This window comes from Hippocampus zosterae, chromosome 1, assembly GCF_025434085.1.
Source record: "Hippocampus zosterae strain Florida chromosome 1, ASM2543408v3, whole genome shotgun sequence".
In the NCBI taxonomy this organism is placed as follows: domain Eukaryota; kingdom Metazoa; phylum Chordata; class Actinopteri; order Syngnathiformes; family Syngnathidae; genus Hippocampus; species Hippocampus zosterae.
Genome location: NC_067451.1, coordinates 10,938,040 through 10,965,659, shown reverse-complemented (window position 1 = coordinate 10,965,659; position 27,620 = coordinate 10,938,040). Strand labels below are relative to the sequence as shown.

Here is a 27,620-nt window from a genome sequence, read left to right as displayed (position 1 = left end):
TGAAGAAGCCTTTCAGATGAAACAACAACAACCAAAGCTCGTCCAGTTGCCTCCATTCAACTTTTGCGAAGGCTGCGCAGTTGTATTTCGTACAGTCCTCTCTCACTCTTGTCTCCCCTGACCCTTATTTTCTTTGTCCAAATGTCCGTGCATTCTCAGCTGCGGGGCGGCCCTCGTGGCCGGGATGCCACTGCGTGCCGTGCCAGTCGGCAGTGGACGGTGAGGCCCAAGAGGAGGGGGCCGAGTGCAGGCGGCTGAGGGGGGGCAGCCCGCACCAGACAGGGGACATGAACCTCTGCTGGAACGAGATCAAACGCAAGTCGCACAACATCCGGTAAGAGCACGCTCACGTGTATGAATGGGAACTCGGTTACTATAACGACATGAGCTCCATACAGCTGAAGAAAGAAAAGTTTTGCCGTTCAATTATGTCAATGAGCTGTATCCTCCACCCCCCAAAAACTACCTTTGCAATGATAATAATGCTCAGTTAAAAGCAAAAAAAAAAAAAAAGCTGATTTGTGTGTATTTGAGTCACGGGTGTGGTCATGGGTTGCATTCAGCCGTATTGCAAGGCACCGAGTACTGATGGAGCAACACATGTAGACAGACAATAAACCAATCATAATGAAAATGGCCTTTCTGAAAAACATTGTGCTGTATTGTTGGAATTGTGCCTGCTGAAAAGCATTGTCCATGTACACTCGCAAAGTGGAGTGGAAGCTAATGATATCATGGCTGAATTTTTGTTTGTGTGTGCGTGTACATCAGTGCGTGTTTGTGCGTGCATGTGTTTTCCATTTACTCTCTGCCGAGTCATCTAATCCATCATTGCTAGCAAACTAATGCTGCCTCGATTGTGTTCATGTTTGCTCGCGCCAAACTATTAGACGCCACTCATTGTGCTCTCTAATGCTTAACTGGAGACCGTCCAGGCATTGCCGCATCATTTCCGACCCCTCATACTCCACTCTTGGGATCCTGTTCAGACAATTGCACCCCAACCTCTCACTTAATGGCTTACTTGACCCCGGCGCGTCTAATGTGGAATAGGGAGGATGGTGGGGGCAGGACAGTTGTGAAATTGGTTAAGACACTTTCCTCCGCAGCTTCCGTGTAATTAGATCAGCGAGTAGGAGAGAGGGAGTGGTGGAGTGGGATGAATACAGCAGTGAATTGATAGGGATGGAGGGAGCAGGTAAAGGGCGCAAAGGCAGATGCTACTAAATCATCCCAGAGAGAGATGCAGGAAAACAGGGAGGTAAGTGTAGAGTGAATGAATGAGGCAGAGCTGGGGTAACCTTGAGAGATATCTGTGTTTTTATGCAGGACAAGCGCCATAGAATTTGCTTTGTCATGCCCCCGACGTTGATTGACAGCCGTTTGAACTTTTTTCCTGAAGTTTCTTCCTGAAGCAGTTGACAAACTTGTACACCTCAAAAAACATTTACAGTAGCTCTTCAAGAAGCAACACAATAACCAAATCAAAAGATATACTTGCAATGCAATCATTTGGAGAAAAAAAATCCAAATTTTATCCCGCAGCTGCATTGTAAGGTTGATAAAAATGACAAAATAACTCAGATTTTGTGGAAAAAAGGCATACTAACATTCCAACATGATATTTCATATCTATATATATATATTGCGCGTCGTCCCGCACGCGGTCTGTCCTTCCGTCTGTCCCTTTTCAAAACGTACCTACTTCACCGCGCCGCCACTGCGCCGCTCAGGCAGTGGCTCACTACGATCGCGCGGGCATCTTAGCGAAAAAATGTTGTCTACCCACAAGCATTGCAATGAAATTGTTAGTTATTTAGTAGAGCTAAACATCTCTTTATTTTCGCGATAAGCAATGAAGATGAACAAAAAGTTGAACCAAGCAACAACACTTTTGTGGGCCGAAGGCCCACCTTACCAGCCTTCCGCAGGAACTAGCTGATGAGCCAGCTAGTGTATGTAATATCAAATTAATATAAAATTGTCTGGCGGCGTTGCGGGCATTTCATTTCCTGTTTCTGCAGCAGTGCAACTGAATAAGAGCTCATTTGCCTCACAACTTCTTGATAATCTTCTCAGCACCATTTTCATGATGTTGACACAATTTCGACTTTCTGAGAAAATTTCCCTGGACAGAAAACGTTTGAGAACATCCGCCCTAAGGCCGTTGCTATCCTGTGACTTAGCCTGGAATGGAATTGAACTGCACTTGCTGCATATGCGACTTCCAAAATTGAGTGGGAAAAGACCCGTTTTTTTTCTTTTTCTTGAAGGCGGGGATGAAACAGGTGGAATTGGCGCATGAAGATAAGAGTGAAGCTGAGAGATATGCAATGTTTATGCATGGCATGAAACTTATCAGTGTGACACAGTGTCACTCTGCTAATTGGACTCTGAGATGATAACAAAAGGTTGGCAGTGTGATCACTTTTTTTGATGTTCGGTGCAGAAAGAAGGCCAACTCATTAAAGGACACACACACACAAACACACACACACACACACGTTGAGCAGGACAGAGTGTTTTACTTTGTTTTTATACTCACGAATAAAACTGTACATCGATGACATGACGGCAATCAACCTGTGGATGATATTTTTGATGAATATTTTGTCAAATCATGTCAGCTTTATTACAATACAATACAATACATGCTATTGTCAAATACGCTCTATGTGCAACATACAGCACAGATGAAATTTCTTTCCTCTCCACCACAGAAGAGAGAGGAGCCGCTGCGGGTGCCCGCACTGCCATCAACAGAACAGTTAACATAAAATGACAAAATAATACAACAGATTGTCCATCTCTGATAACATAATGTAAACAGCTGTCTCTCCATGGCTGAACAACCAATTGAATTGATCGATGTAATAGAATGCAATCCCCTGCAAAATAGAAGCTTAATTTCGGTCTGTCAATTAACATGCCCGCGCGATGAAAGCATCAACCAGAACACTGCAAGGCACAAACAGAAATTGGAAAATAATTGGTCACCAACCCACATCGCTTTGTCGATGTCATCACACTTTTGAGTGACATCATCATCACGACATATGTACGGATGGTGAAAATGGATCGTGGAGTTGCATTTCTTCTGCGTTCCAAACGCGCCAATGTTGACGCATGGACACGTGTCACATGGTGAACCGCCTACCTTGCCACCCTGACTGGGCGTAGGCGGCCCAGATTGTTGCAGACAGTCGACCACCCACAGCCGATGTCGGTTTGAGTTACGAGGCCCGCCGTTCGTCACTGTCTCATTTGGTCATCTCCACAGTCTTAATTCATTTGCAAGTGTAGCTATTTGCTATTGTCACTTTCTTTTAGTCCTTACTGTCTGTCTTGGTCATGGCTCAGTGCAAAAAAACAAAACAAACAAAAGCCCTTGGGGGGTTTGGTGCCCCATTTTCTCAGCCTCATGTCCTGTGTTGTGTCTGCAGGATAAACTGAGATCCATTTTGGATGTTTGTGTTGCTTCTATTGTTCAAGGTTAGTGGCTTAAAAAACAGGTAAATACCAGGGCAGGCATTGTTTGCACTGCGTGCGTAACAATCAATTTGGGCATTTGTAAAATTGAGCGTCATCCACTTCAGATACATTGTCACCTCTTTTAACCAAGCATCTCTCTTTTGAAGTTCAGCAGATTAGAACTGTAATTACATAGAATCCATGCACCATTGCACTCTGAAATCACTCAGCCGGTTTCCTTCCGACTGCCTTCTGGTATCATTGCAATATCAGTCTGGAATTAAATTTTTTTTTGAATTACAATTCTTTTTTATTTAATTATTATTGTGTGCTGCAAATGTGAGGAAGCTGGGGTGTATTTCAGTGCTTCACAGTCTGTGAAAATATCAATTTCCTTTTGCCGTTTCGATTTGTTTGTTTGTTTATAATCAAGTAATGTGTTAATCTTATGTATTTTAAATACATCATGGTATCTCTTTTTCCACAGTTGACTTTTTTGGTCTAAAAATGTTTTTCATACAAATATTCACCGTTTGCATAGTTTGCTTTTCAACGACAACACTTTCTAAATTCTGTAGAAATTCAAGTTACACTGTTGCCATTGGAATGGAAATGATCATACAACTACTCATTTACAACCAAGGATTTCTTTTTACAATGTCGTAAACCCCCTATATCACCGATGTCAAACTCAAGGCCCGTGGGCCAGATTTGGCCCGCCACATAATTTTATGTGGGTGGCAAATCAGGTGTGTCAGCTTGCATGATCCTTGCTAAAATCTGTACCGAAATGTCAGATTGTCATTATAATAAGTAATTGTTCTTTCCTGGGCGGCCCAGTAGTCCAGTGGTTAGCACGTCGGCTTCACAGTGCAGAGGTACCGGGTTCGATTCCAGCTCTGGCCTCCCTGTGTGGAGTTTGCATGTTCTCCCCGGGCCTGCGTGGGTTTTCTCCGGGTGCTCCGGTTTCCTCCCGCATTCCAAAAACATCCGTGGCAGGCTGATTGAACGCTCTAAATTGTCCCTAGGTGTGAGTGTGAGTGCGAATGGTTGTTTGTTTCTGTGTGCCCTGCGATTGGCTGGCAACCGATTCAGGGTGTCCCCCACCTACTGCCCGAAGACGGCTGGGACAGGCTCCAGCACCCCCCGCGACCGTAGTGAGGATCAAGCGGCTCGGAAGATGAATGAATGAATGAATGAATGAATTGTTCTTTCCTGTTTCATTCACTTGAACAATAATTGAACAAACTAATGTAATTGACTTGACTGATTTCAAAAGTTGTTTTTTTTTGTGCATAAGTAATAATTTGGTGGTTTCACTGTCATAATGGCCCTCGGAAGAAAGACTTAACTCCGAAGTGGCACGCAAAAAAATGAGTTTGACACCCCTGCCCTGGCTGGTTTAAATTAAACTATGACAAAATTAATTTTCACACTAGACTTCCAAAATATGTACATCAGTTTTAGTGCGTCCCCCCCACCTCCCAACACTGATTAAAAGGTTGTATTATGTAGTTTTCATGAGCTTAGCCCATGCCATGCTGCATCTTTTTCAGGTGTACCCACGATATGTTTCAAATACACGCCACTTTCCGCTTGACTTCCAAGAGCCCCGTTCATGGAAAAAAAATATTGGTTATTCCCAAGGCTGTGGTGCCACATCTGCACATTGTCTCTGAGATGTGCTATACGGAAGATAAATCAAATACTTGGATTATGACAGTGAGTCAATCTTATTCTCAACGTTCAGTTCCTCCTTTCCACGCTTGCGCGCACCACGTTTGCGATTGCAATTAATTGCCGAAATATCAACTTTTCAGCTCGTTTGAGTCGAGCCACTTTCATCGATGTTGAATAACCATCTATAACCGACTGCCACGGAAAATCATTCCCGTGTCGCAAGATTGACTGATGATGAACAGCATGTGTGGCTTTTATTAATACAAGTCACTGGCGCCATGATTAACAATTTATCCTTGCATGTCATTTGCTTATTTTTATATGGTAATTTGTCTCATTATGCTCACACTGTCGTTTTAGAGCCATCACCATTTTGCACTGATGTAAATTTCTTATTACGGATTCCCTTTGGCCATTAGCTGTACCAGCTCCTCAAACATTTTTCAGTTGTGAGGAAAAAACAAACAAACAAACAAAAAAAACAACACCCTATGAGCGTTCTTGTCATTCAGGAAGGCGGTGGCCGAATAGAAATGCTTCAGGCCAGGCATCGTTTATACCCCTGATGCACAACAAAGCACCATTTCCGAAACAGGCCCATATCCTCACCAACGTAATCATGTTCTCTCTCATTTGTCAAACAGGAGGAAATGTTTCTTTTGGAGATGACACACAAAGATGCTGACCGACTATATGCGATCAGAACGCGTTTTACATGTGCACCAGCCGGGACTTGTGAATGTCGACCCAGGCAAGCGTGGGGCTGCTGCTGTTTTTATACACAATCAAGTCAAGCATGAAAAAGGCCAGTCAGCGCTGTTGCACTGCATGATCTGCAGCCAGCTGACAGTTACAATAATAGTGCCAAACTCTGACAGGATGTGTTAAAACGCGAGACCAATAATTCTCAAATTGGTTTCCACAGACCCACATGGGTCAATGAGATGTAGCATGAGGGTTTCCCCCCCATAATAATTTGCAATATGTTATGTGGTATCATAAAAAAACTTGTTACATTTTGACTTCAAAATCACTTTTATTTTGTTAAATATGACTCCTGATGCTTATAAAATACATATTTGTACCTATGACAAGTGATTTTTTTGGGGTGGTGAGCAAAAGACAATTTTAGGAATGGGGGGAAATAGTGCTATAATTTAGAGAATAAAGGGGCACCCCCCCCCCCCCCCCAGAGAAGATATCAAAATATGTTCACTTGCTACAATATGACTTTGGTTAGTTAAATCATAACATCTTGAAATGATGATAACATTTCTTTATTCTCATAAGACTTAAGAAGTAGAGACAAGACTTTATTGTGAAAACATTCATTGTCTAAAAACTATGAGTACAATATGAAATATATAAATTTTAATTATATATTGTATATAATTAAGGATGGGGCAGTACCGATACCAGGTGTTGGTACAGGGCTGATACCGGAGGCCTAATCTTAAGGTATCGGGTATTTGCGGAGCCTGCCGATATTAGCCACCTATAGAAATGGCTAACAAAATCCGACATCAAATAAGTCCTGCTCGGCAGGAGTTGCCGCTATTCTGGGGCAGTATTGCATATTGGTAAATCCTCTTCTGCATCTGAAAGGAAGGTCTTTGTTCACAATTTTGTTAGTGTGTTATATGAAATTTTATCGAGCAATAATTCTACAGCTATCGGTACTCTGTATCAGTGAGTACTGGAAGAGTGAATACTTGTACTGGAAAAAAAAAGTGTTATTGAACATCCCTATGAAAAATCATACATCAAAATAAAAGAAAACACAAAGATTCAACTTTTGACTTAAAAATAACTTCAAATTGACTTCAAACTATTCTATAAAATGCCTTCTTTGAGTTCCCACGCTTGTTTTCAAAATGGAGTGCCAACCTATAAGACCATTGATTTTTGTCATTGAATTGCCCTTTGGCTTGTGAGCTCCCGGCAGCACGTGATACAATTCCAATGTTTCACGAGTGTTACATCAGGAATGAGACAATAACGTATATCGTGTGCTTACAGAATAGACTTCTGATTCTCTGGTGTGAGGGAACAATTTCCTTGAGTTTGACTACATTTCATCAGTGTGCCAACGAGAGGCGAGAACATGTGATGCAGGGCGACACGGCACACGCAATCTGACTTGATGTGGCGCAAATGTTCTGCCTAAATCATAAATTGTTCCCGTGATGACCCAGCGTTGTCTTGCCAGTTGTGTTTTTCCCCTATTCATTAAAAGACAGTTCAAAAGAAGGTTGGCCAAAATATATTTTAAAAAAAATGACACCAAGCTAAATCATTTACAAACATTTTCCACTGTGAATGTGACCTAGAGCCTGGACAAATATGAGCTATATTTTAAAGAGGCGAAGTAAAACCAAACAACCTCAATAAATAATATGATATTACCTTCTCGCTAGCCTTCCAATTAATGTTGGGCTGCCTTGTTAGCGCAGCCTGGCCTGTCTGACTCCTGGGCACTTTTTGCCATGTTTCACAAACTAGTGTTCGGTTGAGTGAAAAGTAGGCACGGTAAGGGGGGAAGAGAAGAGAAGAGCAGAACGGAAAAAGCTGTGCTCAAAGCTTCCTTTGGCCCTGAGGCAACAGAGCAGCGAGCTCCTCTCCTAAAACAGCCCAAACTCCGCTTCAGTCTCCTACGCATTAATTAATCATGGAAGCTGCGAATGCTAAGCTTCACGCTGTAATCTCTCGGATTCATTGGGGAGAGGAATTTCTATTTTACAATGTTATTTACTTTTGGAGGGGAACTGTCGAGCAAGCGCGGGGGTGGCATGCAACCGTGCTGTGTTCAACTGCATACAAAGGTTGCCCAAGTCACGACACATTTGACATTTCCAGCTAAAAAACCAACAATGAAAGAAAAAACAGCTAGTGACAGTGATGCGTCGACGCCGGCCGGGTTTGTGGCCATATCTCTGCTGGATCCTTTGCACGTTGCTAATCCCGAAAATGAAAAGATCTGGGATCTTTCATTACGACAATATTACGGCAATATCAAACTAATGTAATCGTGCCTTCCCTTCTGATAGCTTTCCAAGATGCTGCCACTGTTGCTGCGTGTTTAGTGATAAACAAGGGGAGTCACCCCTCCCATTGTCTTGTTGTTCATTGATTTGACTTCCTATCAAACCACAATTGGAATGCTGTTATCTTGTAGTTTGCCATGTGGAACATATTACAGTGAACCCCAATTTATTGCGGTGGATATGCCCATCCACAACAGGTGAAAGTCTGTGATATTTATAGATACCATATAGATTTGTACTTTTACCCCGCCCCCCCCCCTCACACGCAAAAATTTAGACTCCAATATCCATCCATTCATCCATCTTTTAACTTTTAACTTTTTATTCCAACTGGTTTCCAACCAATCGCAGGGCACACATAGACAAACAACCATTCGCTACAATCGGTGCTAGGATTGCTAGGATGCTAACATCATTTCGTTTCAGCTTTGATGTTACTTCACAAAGCAGGGAAGAGCAGAGAAATAGCTACTCATTTTCTGTGAAATAACTGCGATTCATGTTGTGCTACATTTTGTTTAGCTAACAATGAAGTCAGCGGAGTATAATCTTGGACTTGCTTTTTTACTTTCAAACCCCTTAGCTAACGGTCACATAACGCTTTTGCAGAGGGGTACAAAATGAACCGCGATATTGCGAGGGTTGGCTGTACTTTTTGATTTATTCTACCTTCTCTAATAGAACGAGAAAAACAAATATTTGTAAATGTACTAGCGGTGATCGAACTAAGTGGTTGCTGCAGCCGTAGACTCCTGATTGGATTACCCTGCATGTTAATGCCATCTGAGTGTGAGTGTTGCACTCCAGTGTTTGTTGAGGAGAAATTATTTACACATCAAACAGCCACTTGCTCATTTCAATGACTGTTAATACCGCTGCCTGCTTTACAGCCAGCAGCCCATTCACTGTTGTGATGGGGGGGGGGGGGACTCTTCGTGGTGTTTTCTCTTCAGTGCCCAGCTGCAGCAACATGATTTGCCCCTTTAAGTAGATACATGTCCCCTGAAGCTAGCGGAGATTGAAAAGCAGCTAAAATGAAGGGAAACGATGGGATATAAAATCGGCAGATGGCCAGAGAGCCACTGCAAATGAGAAACAATGCCCCATTGGTGTGTTGAATGATAAACACATCGGGGCCTTTGTGATAACACGTTTCATGCTATTTACTTTGTTGATGCGTCACAGAAAATAAAGAGCTGGAGTGGGATTGAGTAGGGTACAGACCTCCGTCAAGGTCCAATAATCAGAATAGGCATTGTATATCTTTATAAACACAATGTGTGCATTTTTCTGAATTTTGTTATTATAAAAGATGCGTGACACAGAGTATTTACAATATGTGTTGTGTGGTAACGCATCAAATGCTCTCGCACACACACACACTAATACAAGAATAAACATAACCTTTCGTTATCAGAACTCAGTCAAAGAAAACCATCATGTTGGACTATATTCACTTCACCAACCAGATGCAACCTAAACCATTATCTCGCATTAGGACAGAAGCAAAAAGTTTGAATTGCACTAATCTAATCTAAAGTAGAGAAGCGTCATTCTGACCTGGTTGTGTAATTGTACAAAAAAGATGTTTACACAGATGAGTTTCTTTTATAAGAATATCTTTCCTCGCTGTTTGTCCTCACACTGGTGAGTGGACTTCCTGGAATTATTTGTGTCCTGGGTGCTCTTGAAAGTCTGTGTTAAGTAAAGGCAGATTGCTACCCTCAAACTGTTTGCGTCAATTCTTGCACACTGACCTTCTACAATTATTCATAGCTACTCCTACTCTCAACAGGCTATTTGCATGAAACCCTGCTTCCAAAAACATTATTTTTGCTCATCCTTAAACCGGAAGACTAACTTTGGACCGAATGGCCGAGATGTCAGATTGCCACCGAATGCTTCCTCGATAACAGAAATGTTTTGTAAGCGACGACATACACTTACCTGGGGTTTGTTACTAGGTGAGCAGCGACAAGATATTTCCTCCACACATGCAAACACTATATAAAAACGGCAAACCGTAATATAACATGAAATAAATGAGGTACGGAGAATGAAAGACGGCGCATGAATTATGAAACGTAAAGACATGGCTGTGAGCACCCTGCTTCTTCTTGTAGTGCACTAATATTAATGCACCCTTGTCAATCTACTAGTGCACCAGTTGTGTAAATACTGAAGACAAAGAGCGTACTGGTGAATGTACAATTAACTGCACTCGCGAACAAATGCTCATCCCCCTTCCTACAGTATTTGATGCTCTTTTCATTCCAACACAAACTCACGATGTTATTTGTCGCTCTCTGGGAAGGTATAATGGAAGCCCTTCTGATGGACAAATGTGCTTTTAGCTCTTTTTGTGTGTGTGTGTGTGTGTGTGTGTGTGTGCGTGTGTTGCTATGCACATTTCTACATTAGCTTGTGAACGTGTGGGGGTCTCTGTTGTGAGGGTTGAAGTATTTTGATGTCAGGGTCGTCTGCTGATGGATGACCTTACTCAGGCATAGCCACTGCAAGAGCCTTGTTCTTGTGTAACACTTAGAAGCTTTTCGCTCAGGCGGTGTGTCATGTTGGACTGCTGTACTGTATTTGGATGTGTATGTGCGTGTCGTAGTCGTGCCCGTTAGCACCACAAAATAGGAGTTTCCCTCCATCTCATTAAATTGCATCCGTGAGTAAAAGGGCGACTAAATGCATGCTTGGAGGTCACAACACACCTGCAGGATCCTTGTGATTCCTCACCACCGTACTGTGGGAAATTTTCTATTTTCCACTGAATTGATTCAGAGATTCTCAATTACCTGCTCCATATAATTAAGCTGTGCTCGTCTATCTAGTCGAGTGACAAGCAGAACAATTAAATGCTCCTCCACGAGACGTCGGGCGTGAACATTTAACGTGTGTATCAGAATTGGTCTTTCCATGAAACTGGTCTGTGGTGCAAGGGAGCACTACACTGTGCCGATAAAAATATCAATGATGTCATCGATTCATCATCTTTCACAACATTATCATCGAATACAGAAAACTTAAATTGTTCAACTCTTAGGATGTATTGTAGGATACACAGACTACACAGAGTTACATTATTGGTATTGTAAGATGTATAAAATGTATTTACACTTTTACGCGTACTCATTCATTACAGGTATGGTTTATTCTGAATATTTTTCAACGACAACCCCAAGGTGAAGCACTTTATAATATTGAATGAATACCTTCCAGTCAGTGTCAATCAAAAGTGAGCATCATCATCCCTCTGGCATATGCAATTATGACCTAATCAATTCACTCTAATCTTTAGATCCTTACCCACTCTCTTTCCGTGTATCTTCTGTCCCTCCCTCCCTCCAGCTGGCTGGCATCCTTGATGTAATTCCGCGTCTCTCGTGTGTGCTCGTGTGTGCCAAATTCAGTTTGCAGAAAATTGCCTTACACTTCCGTTTTTCTACTCGCTAATGTGAACTGAAGTGAACCCGCTGATGAACGCATGCTAATGACACATGTGGAGAGAACCTCTTTCTGGACCCCTGACACCCATCTGGCGACACATATGCCTTACCGCCATATATACATTTGTAACATTACTGTGTGGCTATATGTTATGAATATTAATGAGTCACCTATGCTTTCTTATACACTTCCATTCCGGCTCATGATGGTGATTGGGATGTGAGGTAGTGATAATGCTCAAGTGCTGGCTTCTGGTGTGTAAATGTAATGCTGGGATTTTTTTTCATGCCTCTAATGTCTCTTTAATGCCCCTTTAATGCCAGCTGCAGTGCAAAAGCAACACTTTGCTCACTGATATGTCATGCTGGTTGGTGGTAATTAAAGATTCATCCATCCATTCATTTTCTGTGGTGCTTATCCTCTGTAGTGTAATTCAAGATAATAATAATTACAAAAAGAACCGTGATTTAGTTTGTGTTTTGCTGGGAACAATAACAAAGTGTCACCTCAGCTAATGAATTACTTACTTTTGAATGAATTATTTATCCTCACCACGCTGTGATTACCCCGCAGCTTCATTTGCAATTCTATTGTCTTTCCTTGCTATATGTCGCTTGTAATAAGAACACAAAAAGGAAAAATACTTTATTGATTCCACAATAGGCAAATTCACTACAAAAATTAAGAACAATAATCTTAATTTAACGGAAATAGAATGACTGAATAAATAGTAAGTAAGTAACCCGATTTTTGCATGTCTGTATGTGTCGGCAGGGTGCGTATAGAGGCATTCTCGGACAACAGTGGGAAGCTGCAGCTCTCCTTGCAGGAGATCATCGAATGGCTGACAGCAAAAGACGAGGAGCTGTCGGAGCACCTGCCCATAGGAGGCGACGTGGGGGCTGTGCAGCACCAGAGGGAATTACACCAGGTAGGTAGTGAAGCCTAAGACCTTTTCAAATGGTGTATAGAACCCATTGACTCCAGTGTCTGTTGTGCCTCAAGGGGATTAATGATCACATGTGTGATAGATTTACACATAAATACAGAGAGACGTATTCAGTGGGCGTTACAGCTTAATGGAAGTGCGGCGTCGAAGAAAAGTCCCGCTGAGTGCCCCTTTCCACTTTTAAGCTCGCTATCTGTTTCCTTAGTGTGAAAATGGATTGAGGGTGTTCCCAGGGTCATGTGCTACGATCTGTGTGATGCGTGTGATTGCTCTGCCATTTATATCTATCTGCATTGTCTATGGTAAATTGGTTCCAGTCTAAAATGGATGGTACAGAAGGGGCAAAAAAAAAAGCTGTATTATTATCTTTTTAATGTTTTTTTTGCCGAGCAGCATCAAGGGGTGAGTCGTGATTGTCATGAGTCGGAGTTTCAAGATAGAAGGCCCTCACAGCTTCTGTTATTGTAGGATTTGAGAGTGTTTATTGTCCGGCGGCTGGCGGAACATTCTTACAATTTGATAACATTAAAAGATATGACATATCGCAAGGACATCTTGGTTTTCCAGTTGACAAAAGTGGCAAGATTAACTCTTTATTAAGTAGCTTTTTGAAGGAACTCTTTTCACCAAATCAAAAAGTACATCACAGGTTAAACTCTGAATTTTGAAACGGCGTTTGACTAAATGGTCTTTCCCAACAATGGAAAAAAATATATCAAACTACTTTTAAATGTCATTTTATTTTGGACTGTGATGCCTTGAGATATGAATGACCTAACTCGCAAGTTGTTCGAGATAATAGCCATCGTTCAGCCAGTTTGTTTTGCCTTTGACTTGATATTTGCACAAGCAGTACATGTAGACAGATAAATATAACAATATTCACAGGTATATATGCTTTATTCTTTGTGAAGAGCAGCTAACATGATTTTGTGTCTTATACTTATAGCAACTGCTAGAGAAGGACGATTGCAATCTATATGCTCCTCGGTGATAATGGCAAGAGGTTGAGGGCGCTCTTCATGGTAGCAATCTGAAAGTGAGCAGGAAGATTTTGAAATGTATCCGGTAGTCATTTGAGCCGTTCTGAAAATTGGTTGATTTGGTGGAAGGATTGTGGCTTTTGTAATAAATTATGGACCATTTGGAGTTTATGAAGGGATTTGTGAGGGAGACTAAAAAGAAGGAAATTGCTGTGAACAGCGATGGCAGTGGAACGGGGCGGGAGGGATGGGCGAAGTCGATTAATATTACGGAGATGGAGGTACTGTAGGATGCGAACCGTGTGATGTTATTTATGTGAGCGTTAAATGATAGGGTGCTGTCAGATGACAGGCTCATAACCTGAAACTGAGGAGAGGCGTAAATTTTAGAATTGTCTACGGAAATGGAGAAACTGTTAGTTTCGGGAAGTGCATATTTCGACTCAACAGGGGGAAATCAGTTTTGTCACTGTTAAGTTTCAGAAAGTTTGATGATGGTGATGGTGGTGGGCGGGGTTGGGGGAGTTGGAGTTGTGAAAGTATATGTGAAATTTGTGGAAGATATTACGTTTTGGGATGAGATATGTGTTGAAGAGGAGGGATCCCAGGACAGAGCCATGGGGCACATCTGTGGTAAATGTCGATATCTGGGTCGTGAATGAATGACGTTGAATCAGATGATTTTGGATCGCTAAATACCAAGGAAAGCATCTGACCCTTTAACTAGTACACAATAAATACTATGCAAATACTACGCAACAAACTACTTAAGATTTACACTCAATTGTGGCATCCTTCATCTGAATAAGTATTACGTAACGGGGCAATTTCAGATTTACGGTAAAATTAATGATATACCAAATATATATCACTTGTTTTGTTCCCTCACTTTCTCTCAGCTCCTTGGCTGTCCCAGTTTCAGCACAACCTGATTTAAAATCCGCACTGTCTTAGCTTGCCCTACCCTACGCCTGGTTGTACTGAAACTTCCCCCAATCAAACAAATTGGGAAATTGCTATGGAGAATTATTGTTTTAAGAGATGTCAATTATTGCATTTATCCCGACATCTTTTTTTGTGTGCGAATGAATTCCTTTCTTTGCCTCCAAGCCCCCCCCCCCCCCCCCCAAAAAAAAGAAAAAGGAAATTGTTGTGTCTTTGTTTCGGAGTGTGTTAATGGGATGTGTGTCCTTGAGAGTGACCAAGGGATTTGGGGTGAGGGAGTGTTATACTGAGTGAGCATGTGTGCAACAGGGGGAGGAGGATTTTGCAGCTCCTGATAGATTGCCAGACTCTTTCTTTACCTCACGTAAAAGGAAGAGAAAATCTGTCTTTTTTTTCCCTAACAAATCCCAGAGAAGGGCCGTCTAAAGGGAGGTGTAAATACGATGCCAGCAACATGTTAAAATGAAGTCGTTGAAGTCATTTTCTGCCTCCGAAATGTTCTACACTGTGCATAATTCATTCTAATCTGATTTGAAGGCTCTTAATATTCCTTCAACCAAATATGAAGCCTCGGAGTGTGAAATTTAGCCGGTATTAAAGTTTTAACAAGGTAGCTGCTTGAGGAATCCATAGATCAGCTCCCCTTGGTCAGTCTGGAGAGAGAGAGAGAGAGAGAGAGAGAGAGAGATAAAGAGAGAGAGAGAGAAACGATGTGGAACCAGAGTGGGTAAAAATGGTGAGCAGTTAAAAAAAGACAAAATTTAAAGAGGGGGGTTGAGATAGAGGAGGGAGGTGGGTTGCTTGTACGTGTAAAGGAGGAAGGCTTGTCTCCAAGATTTGTGCAGGGAATCTTATCTGCAGTGACAGCGCTCGAATTTGAGGCTTTTATTTCAAATTTTGCTCAGCGATGGCTGTTGTATGCGTGCGTTTCTTTGGGCCTTTTGTGTTGAAATCTCACCACCTGGTGTTTATCTTGCTTGCTGGGCTATGGGCTGAAATTGAAACTCGTCACTTGACTGCACAATGTTTTTGCTGGCTTGTAAATTTCCTTTCTTTTGACGTGTTGAAGCTGGCGTGTGATCAGCATGCAAACACTTCATCCACAACATCATTACTGGTCAAAGGAATTTATCATTTCACATTCAACCGAGTTGCATGTCGAAATATACGATAAAGCACAGTGGTACCATAAGCTCAACAAGTGCAGCAGCATGAATCACACCTTTCTTCAAAGTGCTCTGGGGGACAAAAATGTTTTACAACATTTTCTCATATTTTGCTCTTTACTTTGAGTTAATATGAACATTTTTCTTTTATTCTATAAACTATTGATAACATAACACCAAAATTCTCAAAACCAAAGACTGTCATTTGGAGCATTGTTATTGCAGAAAATGAAAATTGCCCCAATACCGAAAGCGGTCCAAGTCTCAAACTCAACCACAAAACTTCCATTTCGACAAAAATCGAACCAAACCTTCGAGCAGACTGCCAATCCCGGCATCATTTGATGTCGCATTTCCTAACCCCGAAAAGCCCCCCTTCCCCCAAAAAGGCTCCTATAAAAAACCTGTGGAGAATAAAGGTTTTATTTCAGAACCAAGTCCCATTTTACTGCGTCCTCTATATAAGGCATCACCTCCACTGAAACCACTCACAAGCCAATACGAGGGCGTCCTTGGATAAAATTCTCTCCTTGGAATGATAATGTTCAAGAAGTCCTGAACTAAAAGACTTCCAGATAATACATTTCAACACATGCTGTTCACCTTGATGACATTATATGAAGGAAATGAAAGCCGAAGTCGAAAATGATTAGTTCAAATGGAGAACATGCTGCCGTTCATTCATCACGCCTCCAGGCATGCTGCGATGTTGTGACTGCATGTCTCGTCACACAGCTCCTGCTCAGCTCTGCTTTGCTGTGGAGTGGAGATCCAGCGCAGTTGCCTTCTTTGCCATTTAATTGACTCTTTTATGCCAGCAGGCCAGCTGGATGACTTCCCCCAGAGGATTCAGACCGCTTTCTGAGCTCCTTCTCCGGGCTTCCAGCACAAGCGCTGCAGTGTAATCCCATGTGATCCCGCCAGTCGAGCTCCGTGATCCCTTTAAGTAACTTCTCTGCTCAAAACTTGCTGCTGTTGTCTTTCTGGCGTGTACACAGTGTCTCAACTGATATCCCTCATCTGAAGTTATTCAAGTTGTTTGGAGCACAATGATGCTTTTGACAGGGATCAGACCATTTACATCATAATGCATAAAAAATGGGGACTGAACCACCAGCAATGTTCCAGACGTGCACACTGTAGAGTTTACAGTACAGTACAGGTGGTGTACTGTAGAATAATGTTATGTTTGATTGGTGGTAGTGTTATGAATGGGTCGTTGGAAACGTTTCTGTCACTGGACAGAAAAAGTTTAGAGATTAAAGAACTACCTTAATAACATGACTGTATTTGAAGGAAACGAATACCCGACGGCAGAAGTTGGCAAAGATTAGTTATTAAGATGGAGGACATGCTGTCTTTCATCACAGCTCCAGGCAAGCTGTGATGGTTAGAGACCGCAATCTAAAGCCGCTTTTCTACCAGAGCCCATTCCCAGTAATTTGATTCCCTAGAAATCGTTTGTTTGCTTTCCTGATGATTCCTCTAATCGATTCTTTTGATGTTACAAAGGAGTAATAACATCATACCCAAGAAGAAGGCATGTTTTTGGTCCTTAACTTTTTCAACACGATGCCAAGGCAGAAGCACACTGGCTCTATTTCACAAGAAAAGATGATACTCGGACGATTTGCAATACTTGTTAGAGGCGGAAGAATAATTTTGGGGGTTCTCAGTTGAGCAATAATGGTGAAAATGAGAGTGCCTAATGGTGTGGTGGTCGTGGTTCATTTGGCAGCGTGGTTTCAAGTCCCACTCAGTGATGGTGTCAAAGCAAAATGCCAAAGGTTGTCAGTTTTTTTTAGCCTCTGACTGACTGGCAAGCCGTCCCTTCTATTATTGTATAGATTGTCACGATCCTGTTCTTGTGTGTCTCCAGCAGGTGGCAGACGAGGGCCTTTTCCTACGGTGCGCACACCCGCTGCCAATTATCATTAGCCATGTATTTAAGGACTGAGTCAGTCTGATTATTTTGACCTTGTTGCTGCCCTTCTTGCTCAAGTGATTGTTTTCTAAACCTCTCGTCATAGTTGTTCTTCTTCCCTTAGTACCCTGTTTTTTTAAGTACAGTCCTTGTTTTGTGACTTTGTTTTTGATTTTTGAGTGAATTGGAATCTTGACATTACATTGTTGTTCTCGTTTAACTTTGCCCTTTGCGAGCATTTTTTTGTTATTGTTTTTCCTGGTTCTTATTGATCAGCAATTTCTATTCATACTTTATCAGTGCGCTTTTGTTTCTGGAAATAAATATTTTTGTTACAGAGTTTTGTTTGTTGTCTACCTTTCTGGGATCTAAACATTCGAACCTGACATATATGAGTTGTTTGTAGAATCTACTTTGTGTTTTTATTTCCTGCTGTGCATTTGAAATATTGTTCTGTGCTACGGCATGTTGTTATTGAATGACAAGGCTGATAAGGCTCCAGCTCCCCAAAATAATTCCTATTATCCGTGTGGCAGGGCAGTTGTTATATGCCACTTTCACTTGCCTGATTGTATTTTTGCTTTTTGCCATATTGTAATCTCATATTTAATAAACAATCAAAAAAAAAGCCTAGCCCTTTTTCTTATCGCCAATAGATTCATTGTTACCACTGCACTTTGAGTGAATAGACCAAACTAACTCAATCATAGGAGTAAAAGGGGAATTTCTGTCCTCGTGTCGACTTCATTTATTTGGCATCAAAGCTGTGACATCTCTTCTTTCTCGTCTATTTTGGTCCAGTACCAAATAATCCACAGCCCTTTACCTGCCAGATATCAGTCGGCAAGTGCCTCAATCCACTTGCTTGCTTAATGGTGCATTCGGGTGTGCTTGTAAGCACTGCAGATATCTTGCTTTTTCTCCTCAGGTGGTCGTTCCCCAGTGGCGATAAATCACTCTCATTGACTGCCTGGGAGTAAATACCATAACAGATGGCTGACGTAAACTTGTTTGAATTACAGATCATTGGAAGCCAAGCCCACCTGTCCCCCCCCCCCCCCCCCCCCCAGTGTGAAGGATTAGCGTCACGTTTGTCTGAAGGCTCTGCAAATCTGTATGCCGGGCTTGAAACTGAATCATTTATAAACACAGCACCATTTCTTCTCAGTCGTTCAGATGTCTGTCAGGAGGTTGTTGATTTTTCTGAGAAGCTGCTTCTTTGATTTTATTTTATTTTTTTACATTTTTATTTATGCTGACTGCCCTTTTCTTTTGATTATTTCACCAGGCTTTCATGGAGGATGTCAAGTCTCGAGGGCCATTCATCTACTCAGTTTTGGAGTCCGCCCAGTCCTTCTTGGCTCAGCATCCCTTCCAGGAACCGGAGGAGACCCTGGCAGAAGGCAAAGGTCACCTCACTTTACCGTCAGAAACCGAGTATACAAAAGTTATTCACTGCCTTTGATCAAGGTGCGGTTGACAAGAATTTACCTTATGGGACAGCTCTTATGCATTCCAAGGAAACTTACCCCCAAGGTCAAAGAGTTACACTATGTAATTTCTAAAACTGTCAAGTGATGTGATGAGAAAAGTAGGCAAAACCTCTTGCAAAACTCCAACAATTACAAAGATTTGCTTTCTGTACTTGTACATTTCCGCCGTCAATGATCCATTTGGACCCAGTACGGTGTCAGTATTTAAAAGTTGGTTGTGGAAGTTTCAAGTGTCACCAGTGGCGCGCAATGAACCAGTTTGCATCGTGGTATGAGAATACAAGAAAGCAGGCACAGTTACAGCAGTGTTTCCTGTTTCTGTGGATTATTTAGCTATATCTCTCCTTGATGTGGAAGAGATCGAATATCTTGGGGTCTTGTTTATGAGTGTGGGCAGAATAAAGAGGGCGGTTGACAGGCGGAATGGTACAGCGTCTGCATCACTGCATGGGCCTCGAGTAATGAAAGGCAAAGCACTCCCTGAAATGGTTGATCAACTTTGCCCCCCTTACGTATGGTCAGGGGCTGTGGGTTGCAACCGAAAAAACAAGGTTACAGATATGAGCATCCAAAGGGAGTTTTCATTGCAGGATTTCTGGGCTCTCTGTGAAAGATAGGTGAGGTCATCCGGGATTCTGGATGAGAGCTGGACAAAGTGGCATGGGAGAGGGTCCATGATCTAATTCCGAAATGGGAGAAGAAAATGTATGAATGTCATGGGTGTGTTTTTATTAGAGCTGTCCAACGATAAAAATATTTAATCTAATTAAAAATGCAACTGTCATAATTAACTCAAATGGACTAAAAAATTAATCGTGATTACTCACACATTTTTTTATTGTTTCTGAATTTCCTTTTACATGTTTTTGTCCTATTTTCCCCCATTTTAATGCTCTCATCAACATGGAATCATGAATCAGTTTTCTACGTGCCAAATGCAAATATTTACTAAAATAACAATTTCGATTTTCAATTTTACATGAACATTGAAAATCGGTTACAGTTATTCACACATAATCTCTCACACAATATTACTATCCATCAACAACAGTGAAAACAATATTTTGTCACACAACAGCTGCTTTAACAGCTTTTTTAATGAAATCAAAACAGAGCAATATAACATTATTAAGTGCACATCTAAGGTAAACTAGTACTCAGCCTATAGTGCATTTAAACCATTGTTGCATACTTCGTTTTTCTCAAGTTTGCTTTGAACACAGCAGTCTGTTTCTGTATGTTTGTTGAAGAATAACGAGACACCAGACACCAGTGTTCATTATGTGCCGCTGTATTCAAAACTGCCCGCCGTACAAAAAACCGCACGCACTTCCCCCGTGCTGCTGGTACAAACCATTCTGAAAGGGGGGGGGGGGGGGGGGGTCACTCCCCCTAACACAGTCAGGCTATGTTGATTGTGTTGGTCCTTCTTGTGCGGAAGTCTCTCTACGGTTTTTGTATAGACCTCATTTCGAATGATTACACTTGGTTCGATGACAACACTGGAGACGTTTTATTTTCGCTAGGTCGCTACCACTGTCAGACAAACACAGAGAAGCTCCACCCGCTCTATTTAGATGGACGCAGAACACTGTAACCTTCCACACAAAATAGTTCCAAACAAGTAACAATCGTGTCAGTGGCATACATCGTATACCTGTATGATACAGAGAGAGAGAAGAACAGATAACTTTGGTCTTGTCAGTGGAGCAATCGGGCAACTTTTTAAAAGTAAACTTTTCATTCATAAACTCTTTAAGTATCCGTTTTCGGTGTCTCGTGCTGCCGTGGCTGGCAAAACAGACATGGGCGTGGACTTCTGCAGCGCGCTTGTTGTTTTGTTCTGGTGTATTTATAGAGCAACGTAACATCCGCTTGTGACGTGTGCCGCGTTAATCTCGCGAGAAAAAATTTAATCCCGTTAAAATTCATTTAAATTAATGCCAATAAAAGCGCGCTAAACTGACAGCTCTGGTTTATATATATATATATATATATATATATATATATGTTTTCAAAGGACTTTTTTTCCCAACAATGCATATTCTGTGCTCTTAACTTTATCAAAGTGGATCGAGACTCAGCGACTGCCGGAGATCACAAAGTTCAGTTTCTTCCCTAATTCTTGCTTTCTCCTTCCCTCCTAATCCTTTCTAGTTATTTTCGGGATCTTTCTGTTTTGACAAACACATTTTCATCTTTTTTGTCATATTGTTTTTGCATGTTTATATTTTGTTGATGTCAAGACTGGTAAAAACAGCTTCTTTTTGCCTGCAGCATTAAGAAAAAGCACTTTTAATGATTAGAAGCCAAAACATACTGTATCTCATCCCAAAACAGCAAGATACACCAAAGCGTGTTTTCAGCTTTACGACATTATCCCTTTGAGATTATATCTACCTATTTTTACCTTCTCTGCAGAGGTCTCACCTCGTCGGCGGATTCTGAATGTGAGCCGATCGGTGTGGAAGCAGGCTAACGTGGCGAGCGACCTGTGGGAGAAGCTGACGGCACGCTGTGTGGACCGACACAGGTCACTCCTATTTTTCTTATCATGGTGATTACAAAAAAAGTCAAATATCCACTTCTTAATTAAATGCTGCTATTTGATCTTAAATAAACTGTGATTTCATGTCAGTCAATGGGGAATTTTCTGCAACAAAGTTATCCGGAGGGAGTATTCAGAACTCCATTACAAAACAAACAAGCAAAAAAAATTTAAAAAAACGTCTTGCAGTGGGAAAAAAAATGTCGCTGATCTTTGACATAGCCAAGACACCAATCACCACCAAAGCCCCAATTTGTTGTATTAAAAATATATTTAAAACTCAATGACAGACTTAATTAATAATATAACAATTAACTTTGGGCAAGTCTGGAGCTGTTTAAGTAATTTAAAAACAAAGAAATAAATGTTGATGTGTGAAAAAATAAAATAAAAATCATGACACAAGCAATATTTTACAATGCAGAGAGACCATTGAAAAAATGTGAACAATTTTACCCCTCCAATATGTTTTTAACACATTTAACACATGAATACATGCTTCAACTCTGTAGCGACGTCCTTTCCCATTTTCTCACTACCAAGAAATGGCAGTCTGTTGTATAACATCGATTGAAGAAAATTCACATTAAAAAATTGGCATGGTTGTTGCAGTAATTATGTACCCTTCTAAAAACAGACAGAGCAGCAATACATGCTCACAGGTAAATATTCTCTCTGGTGGGAGCAACGTCAATCTCTGCAGCCATTTGAACTTTGCCGATGAACACAATTGGACAATGGAAACGACTGTATTTGTATTGCTTTCCAAAACCCACCAGACACATGGAGAGGACGTTGGAGCGTCTCCTGCAGATCCAGGCGGTGATGGAGGAACTGGCGGTGGCCCTTGAGCAGGCCGAAGGCGTGAGAGATGCATGGGAGCCCGTGGGAGACCTCTTCATTGACTCCTTGCAGGACCACATAGATGCCACCAAGGTAAATAAATACGCTCACACTCACACACACTCACACACACACACACACACACACACACACACACACACACACACACACACACACACACACACACACACACACACACACACACACACTTGTTTTTATCTCTCCACTGCACAGTCACTCCAATCTTGAATCCTGATTGAAATAAAGTTTATGTGGGGGTAACTTTACTGTCTCGATTAGCACAATTTGGCCAACTTGGCAGTTAATTACACCGACAGTTCTCGGGACTGTTTCAAAGTCCCCCAAGAACCATCGTCCACTATCTCCATTGTCCCCCCTCCCCCCTCAAATATCCCTTTTAAACACTGTTGCCTCTGTTCCACATAATGTGACATTTATGGCATGTCCAGCTTTGCTTGAACACACACTGGTAAATATGACGTTTCAGTGTACACAAATATTGTAACACAAAAGAATGACAATTTTAAATATTGGTGCCTTAAGTTTCAAATTCTATGAACAGAAATTCGGACATGCATGGAGTCAGAATTATTATTCTTTGCAAAGGATAAAAAATATATGCCTGCGTTATCTGCTTCCCTGTGTTGCAAGCTAAATTCATTTATCTAAAGAAAAGCTATGTGCATGTATTAAATAGAAATTGTATAATTCTCTTTATGTTTGGTTGGACAATAACACTTTTGAAGAATTTTTCACAGTTTGTTGGACGGCTTGCTGTGAAGTGAGTTGCGTTGAGTTCACTTCCAACATGCAGTGCTCATATTTTTGCTCACAAGTCAAGGCAAAAAAAAAATCACTAATAATAATCTGCCAAATTATGTTTTGTATCTTGAAAAACTTAAGTTGGGGGGGGGGGGGGCACCCGTATCTAAAGGCATCACTGTAATTAGATTCTTGTGTACTGTACATGTATTTTGGGTCATTTTAGGACAGGTTGTCAAATTTCAAGTTGAAAGAATTACATGTTGGCTAGTTTTTTTTAATTGCTGTCTAGTGCTAAAATACCGTATTTTCCGCACTATAAGGCGCTTTGGAGTATAAGGCACACCTTCAATGAATGGCCTATTTTAAAACAGTTTTCATATATAGAACGCATTAAGGCGCATAGAATAGAAGCCACAATAGTGGATGTGGTTGCATTATCCATCCACTAGATGGAGCTACATTAAAGGTGTACAATACAGTACAATACAATTTCATTTATATCGAGCTTTCGCAACCACTGCAGCTTTAACAAAGCACTTTACAGAACATTCAAATACTACATCCAAGAAATCAGAATACTGATCCATGTATCAGGCGCATCAGATTATAAGGCGCACTGGCAGCTTTTGAGAAATGTGAATGCTTTTAGATGTGCCTTACAGTGTGGAAAATCCGGTAAGTCAAATTTGACTTGAAAAGTATCTAAGGTTTTATAAGGTAACGTGACTTGTGACTTGTGACTTGTTTAAGACTTAAAGATATGACCCATTCGTTCGGGTATGATTTGAAGAAAGCAATCCTGCCCATACTGAACAGTGTTTTTAATCCATTAAAACTCAGAGGCAGTGTTTTCATCAATAATTGAGCCCTGTGTTGCTTGTTGGAATGATGATGACAAGGACACTCTCCGATGGCTTGGGTTAGAATCCTCGCAAGAGCAGATGTTGTTAAACAAGCGGCAGGTCATTGGCTTCGTCATTACGGAGGAGTCGCTGTCACTTATAATTGCATGCCGCTGTTCATTAGGCAAAATGGCACAATAATCATGTTCGCAGTGTGGATTTTTGTCACAGCCGGCACGCTTCATTCCAACCTTTGGGGCAGCTTGTCAGTCACCGAACGATGAATCCCGAAAAGGCACGCGCACAATAAGCAGACGTGACAATGCATGCTAATAACACGCTGTCATCGGCTGCCGGCTCGCATCAGTTGATCGTTATCAACTGTCATTAATCTGTTGAGCTTTTTCAAAGTGACACGATCAGTTGGTGAGCCTTAAAATGTCACAACTTGTCACTGTTTTCCACAGTGACAACACAATGTGTTCTGAAAAAAAAAGAAGCCTCCTCCTAAATTTTATTTATTTATTAATTTTTGTTTGCTTGTTTGTTTGTTTTTGTTGACTCTAACGCCCCACTTGAGGCACACTGCAATATATACAGTATATAGTATTATATCGTATTGTATTCCCTTTTAGCGTAGCTCATCTGGTGGATGCATAATGCAACCACAGCCAGTATTGTTGCTTCTCTTCTTTGCGCTTTGTAATGCACTCTATCTATGAAAACAATTTTCAAATAGGCCATTCATTGAAGGTGCGTCTTTTATTCCAAAGTGCCTTATAGTGCATAAAATACGAGAATTTCACTGTTAATGATCGACTCCCCCTTTTGCGCTGCTGCAGCTTTTCAAGCAAGAACTGACCCAGGTGAAGGAGGGAATGAAGCACATCAATGACCTGGCCCACCAGTTGGCCATTTCCGACGTCCATTTGTCTATGGAGAACGCTCGCGCCCTGGAGCACCTCAATAACAGATGGAAATTGCTTCAGGTACAAAATGATGGTTTGGTTTCCAGTGTTAGCCAGTAATGTATCTTCTCACATCCAAAGTTTCCATAAACGCGAGAAGCTTTAATGCAGTCATTCTGAAACTGGGAATCCAAATTATGTTGTAGCATACTCATATGTGTCGACATAATACAAAGATTAACCCCTACTTTAATGTTTTGTCAAACCTTTTTCAAGTCCATGAAATGTGAGCTTCATTTTACTGCTGACAAGATTTTCCCTGAGTTTGTCCCGCAGGACCCCCTGTTGAAGCCAATCAGTCTTTATTATTTTTCCATGTATCTTAAAATCATGTGTCTGAGAAGGTCGGAACAAAATTGGAATAACCTCTCGATTCTGCCTTTGTCCTAGAAATCAATTCTCCGGTTTCATTGTGCACTTGTTGCCTCTGTCTTCCTTATTTCCTTTTTTTTTTTTTTGCCTCCGAGGCGATGAAACGGTTCAGAGTGAATCAGTTGGCCGATACACCAACACGCCGCAGATTAAACCAGAGGGTTTGTTTTGTAATCGAGTGAAGCAAGTAAAGTTGGCTGTTTCAACAGGAGCCTCTGTCCTCCGCCTTGAACTTATTGGATTGCTGGCAGCGACGCAAGGTCAAACTGCCATTCTTCTCGAGCTTTTCTTTCCGAACCTTATTTGAATTGCGCGCACACACACACACGCACACACACTCACACAAGCGCACTATTTATGCACTGATCATATGTGTTGCACTCACCAACCACTTCATTTGTTATATTATTTTGCTAATGACAGTGGGGATAAAATGATAAACACCTGTCACTTTTTTTTCAGTGCAGTTCAGCACCACAACTCTACTAACGAACATATTTTCTCATTAATACCTGCTTTGAAAACAAAATATGTGTGAGACTGCTCCTGCATGATTGTCTCACTTGGAAAATTGGTTAAAATGCAGTTATGTAATCAGTTTTTAAAATCTTTTTTTCCCCCTCTTGACTGTTAAACTACATGAATATCATCTCCACTGTACCATACGATTACGAATACGCATGACTGAGACTCATTAACCGTTTTGCTGAAGTGTCCTAAAATTTGTGAAAACCTCGTGTGACATTGGTTAAGTCTCTGGAATTCTCTGTCGTGTGATAGAAATTTCCGTCTAGCATTCATCAACTACACCTTCTTGTCCTCATTAGTGTTACTTGCCGGATTGCTGACTTTTCCAAAACCGACTCTCAGATCGGAGGAGCAGGCCTGTTTGCCACTAACCCAGGGTACTGACAGCATACTTTTCCATTATTCCAAATTGTGACTTAGTATGTCCAAGAAATTTTCGTAGTGCCGTAGGTTTTAATGTTCTTTAAAAAATGTAAATAAAATAAGAAAACGCCAGAGGTTTTCCTGAAAAGTATATTTAATATTCTAGTCAAGTCAATGTGTCACCATACACATTCTGCCGACTTGCAAATACATTGAAAAAAAACTGTTTTAAAGTTCTGATTACCCGTAGTTAAAATTGGGGAAAATGTTTCTAAAACGTTTTATGTATGTAAATGTTTGAAAACAAACTGTTCGGATTTTTGCAAAAAAAGGTTACAGCTACTGCAACATTATGCACAGTTTGAACATTTAAATCATAGATTTTAATTCACCCTCCCACCACCCCTAACACTCTTTCAGGTCAACCGTTCATTTTGGCACGCTCTGCTAAGACTATTTCCATCTTCATGAAAACTGCCCGTCCGAAATCCCACCCAACTTCCTGCACCGCATTGATTTTGTCCACTACGCTCTCAGCCAGAATGGATGTCCAGATTTGATTTGCTAATATTTGTCGATCCGGGCTAATGTAGGCATTTGTCTTCCTCATGTGGCGGCTCAAATTGCCATAGCGCAGCAGATCACATTTGGCTCGGCAGCAATTAGTTACGTCACGGCCCGGATCATCGCAGTTCATTTTCAAGGACGTGCGCGCCCTGAGAAATAACTTTAAAAGTATGTGAGTCATCGCCTTTGCTTTAATATTTCAAGTCCCCACGCTTGTCTTTCTTGATCCGAGTCTCTTGAGCCGGGATTGGATTTACCTCCCAATATTTGCGGACGCGTTTCAACACCCTGCTGACAGGAGTGGAATTTACGTGCCTTATCCAATATATTTCATCGAAACAAAGAGAGGACACCTGAACTCCCGTGCCGGGGTGGGGGTGGGGGGGTGGATTGACGAAGCGAAATGCTCCCACAAGGGTGATTGCAAACTTAATAGTATCATCCCTCCACGGTTTTGTCTTCATGGTTATTGATTCAACACATGTGAGCGGTGATACCCTTCATTCACCTCAACTTTCATTTCATCAGCTTCCCCTCTTTCGCACGTTCCCAGCCGGAGCTCCCGAGGAATCACTGATCTCTTTCCACCGCGATTTATGATTCTGTGATCGGTGTCGCCCTTTCTTACCTGATGCTCTTCAAAAGGCTCTTCAAAGTCTTTCAGGACGAGGAACCGTTTGCCAAAGAAGACA

At 41.4% G+C, this 27,620-nt stretch overlaps 1 protein-coding gene across 2 annotated transcripts in view; it reads left to right on the top strand.

Moving 5' to 3' along the window:
* drp2 (dystrophin related protein 2) overlaps positions 1–27,620 on the top strand; it is a 156,396-nt gene that overhangs the window by 80,647 nt on the left and 48,129 nt on the right. For both annotated transcript variants that reach the window (XM_052087349.1, XM_052087431.1), the window contains exons 3-8: positions 160–334; positions 12,426–12,582; positions 18,907–19,027; positions 21,533–21,644; positions 22,439–22,595; positions 24,973–25,119. In XM_052087349.1, the coding sequence (XP_051943309.1) occupies positions 288–334; positions 12,426–12,582; positions 18,907–19,027; positions 21,533–21,644; positions 22,439–22,595; positions 24,973–25,119 (741 nt within the window). In that variant the 5' untranslated portion in view covers positions 160–287. The remainder of the gene's footprint in view (positions 1–159; positions 335–12,425; positions 12,583–18,906; positions 19,028–21,532; positions 21,645–22,438; positions 22,596–24,972; positions 25,120–27,620) is intronic.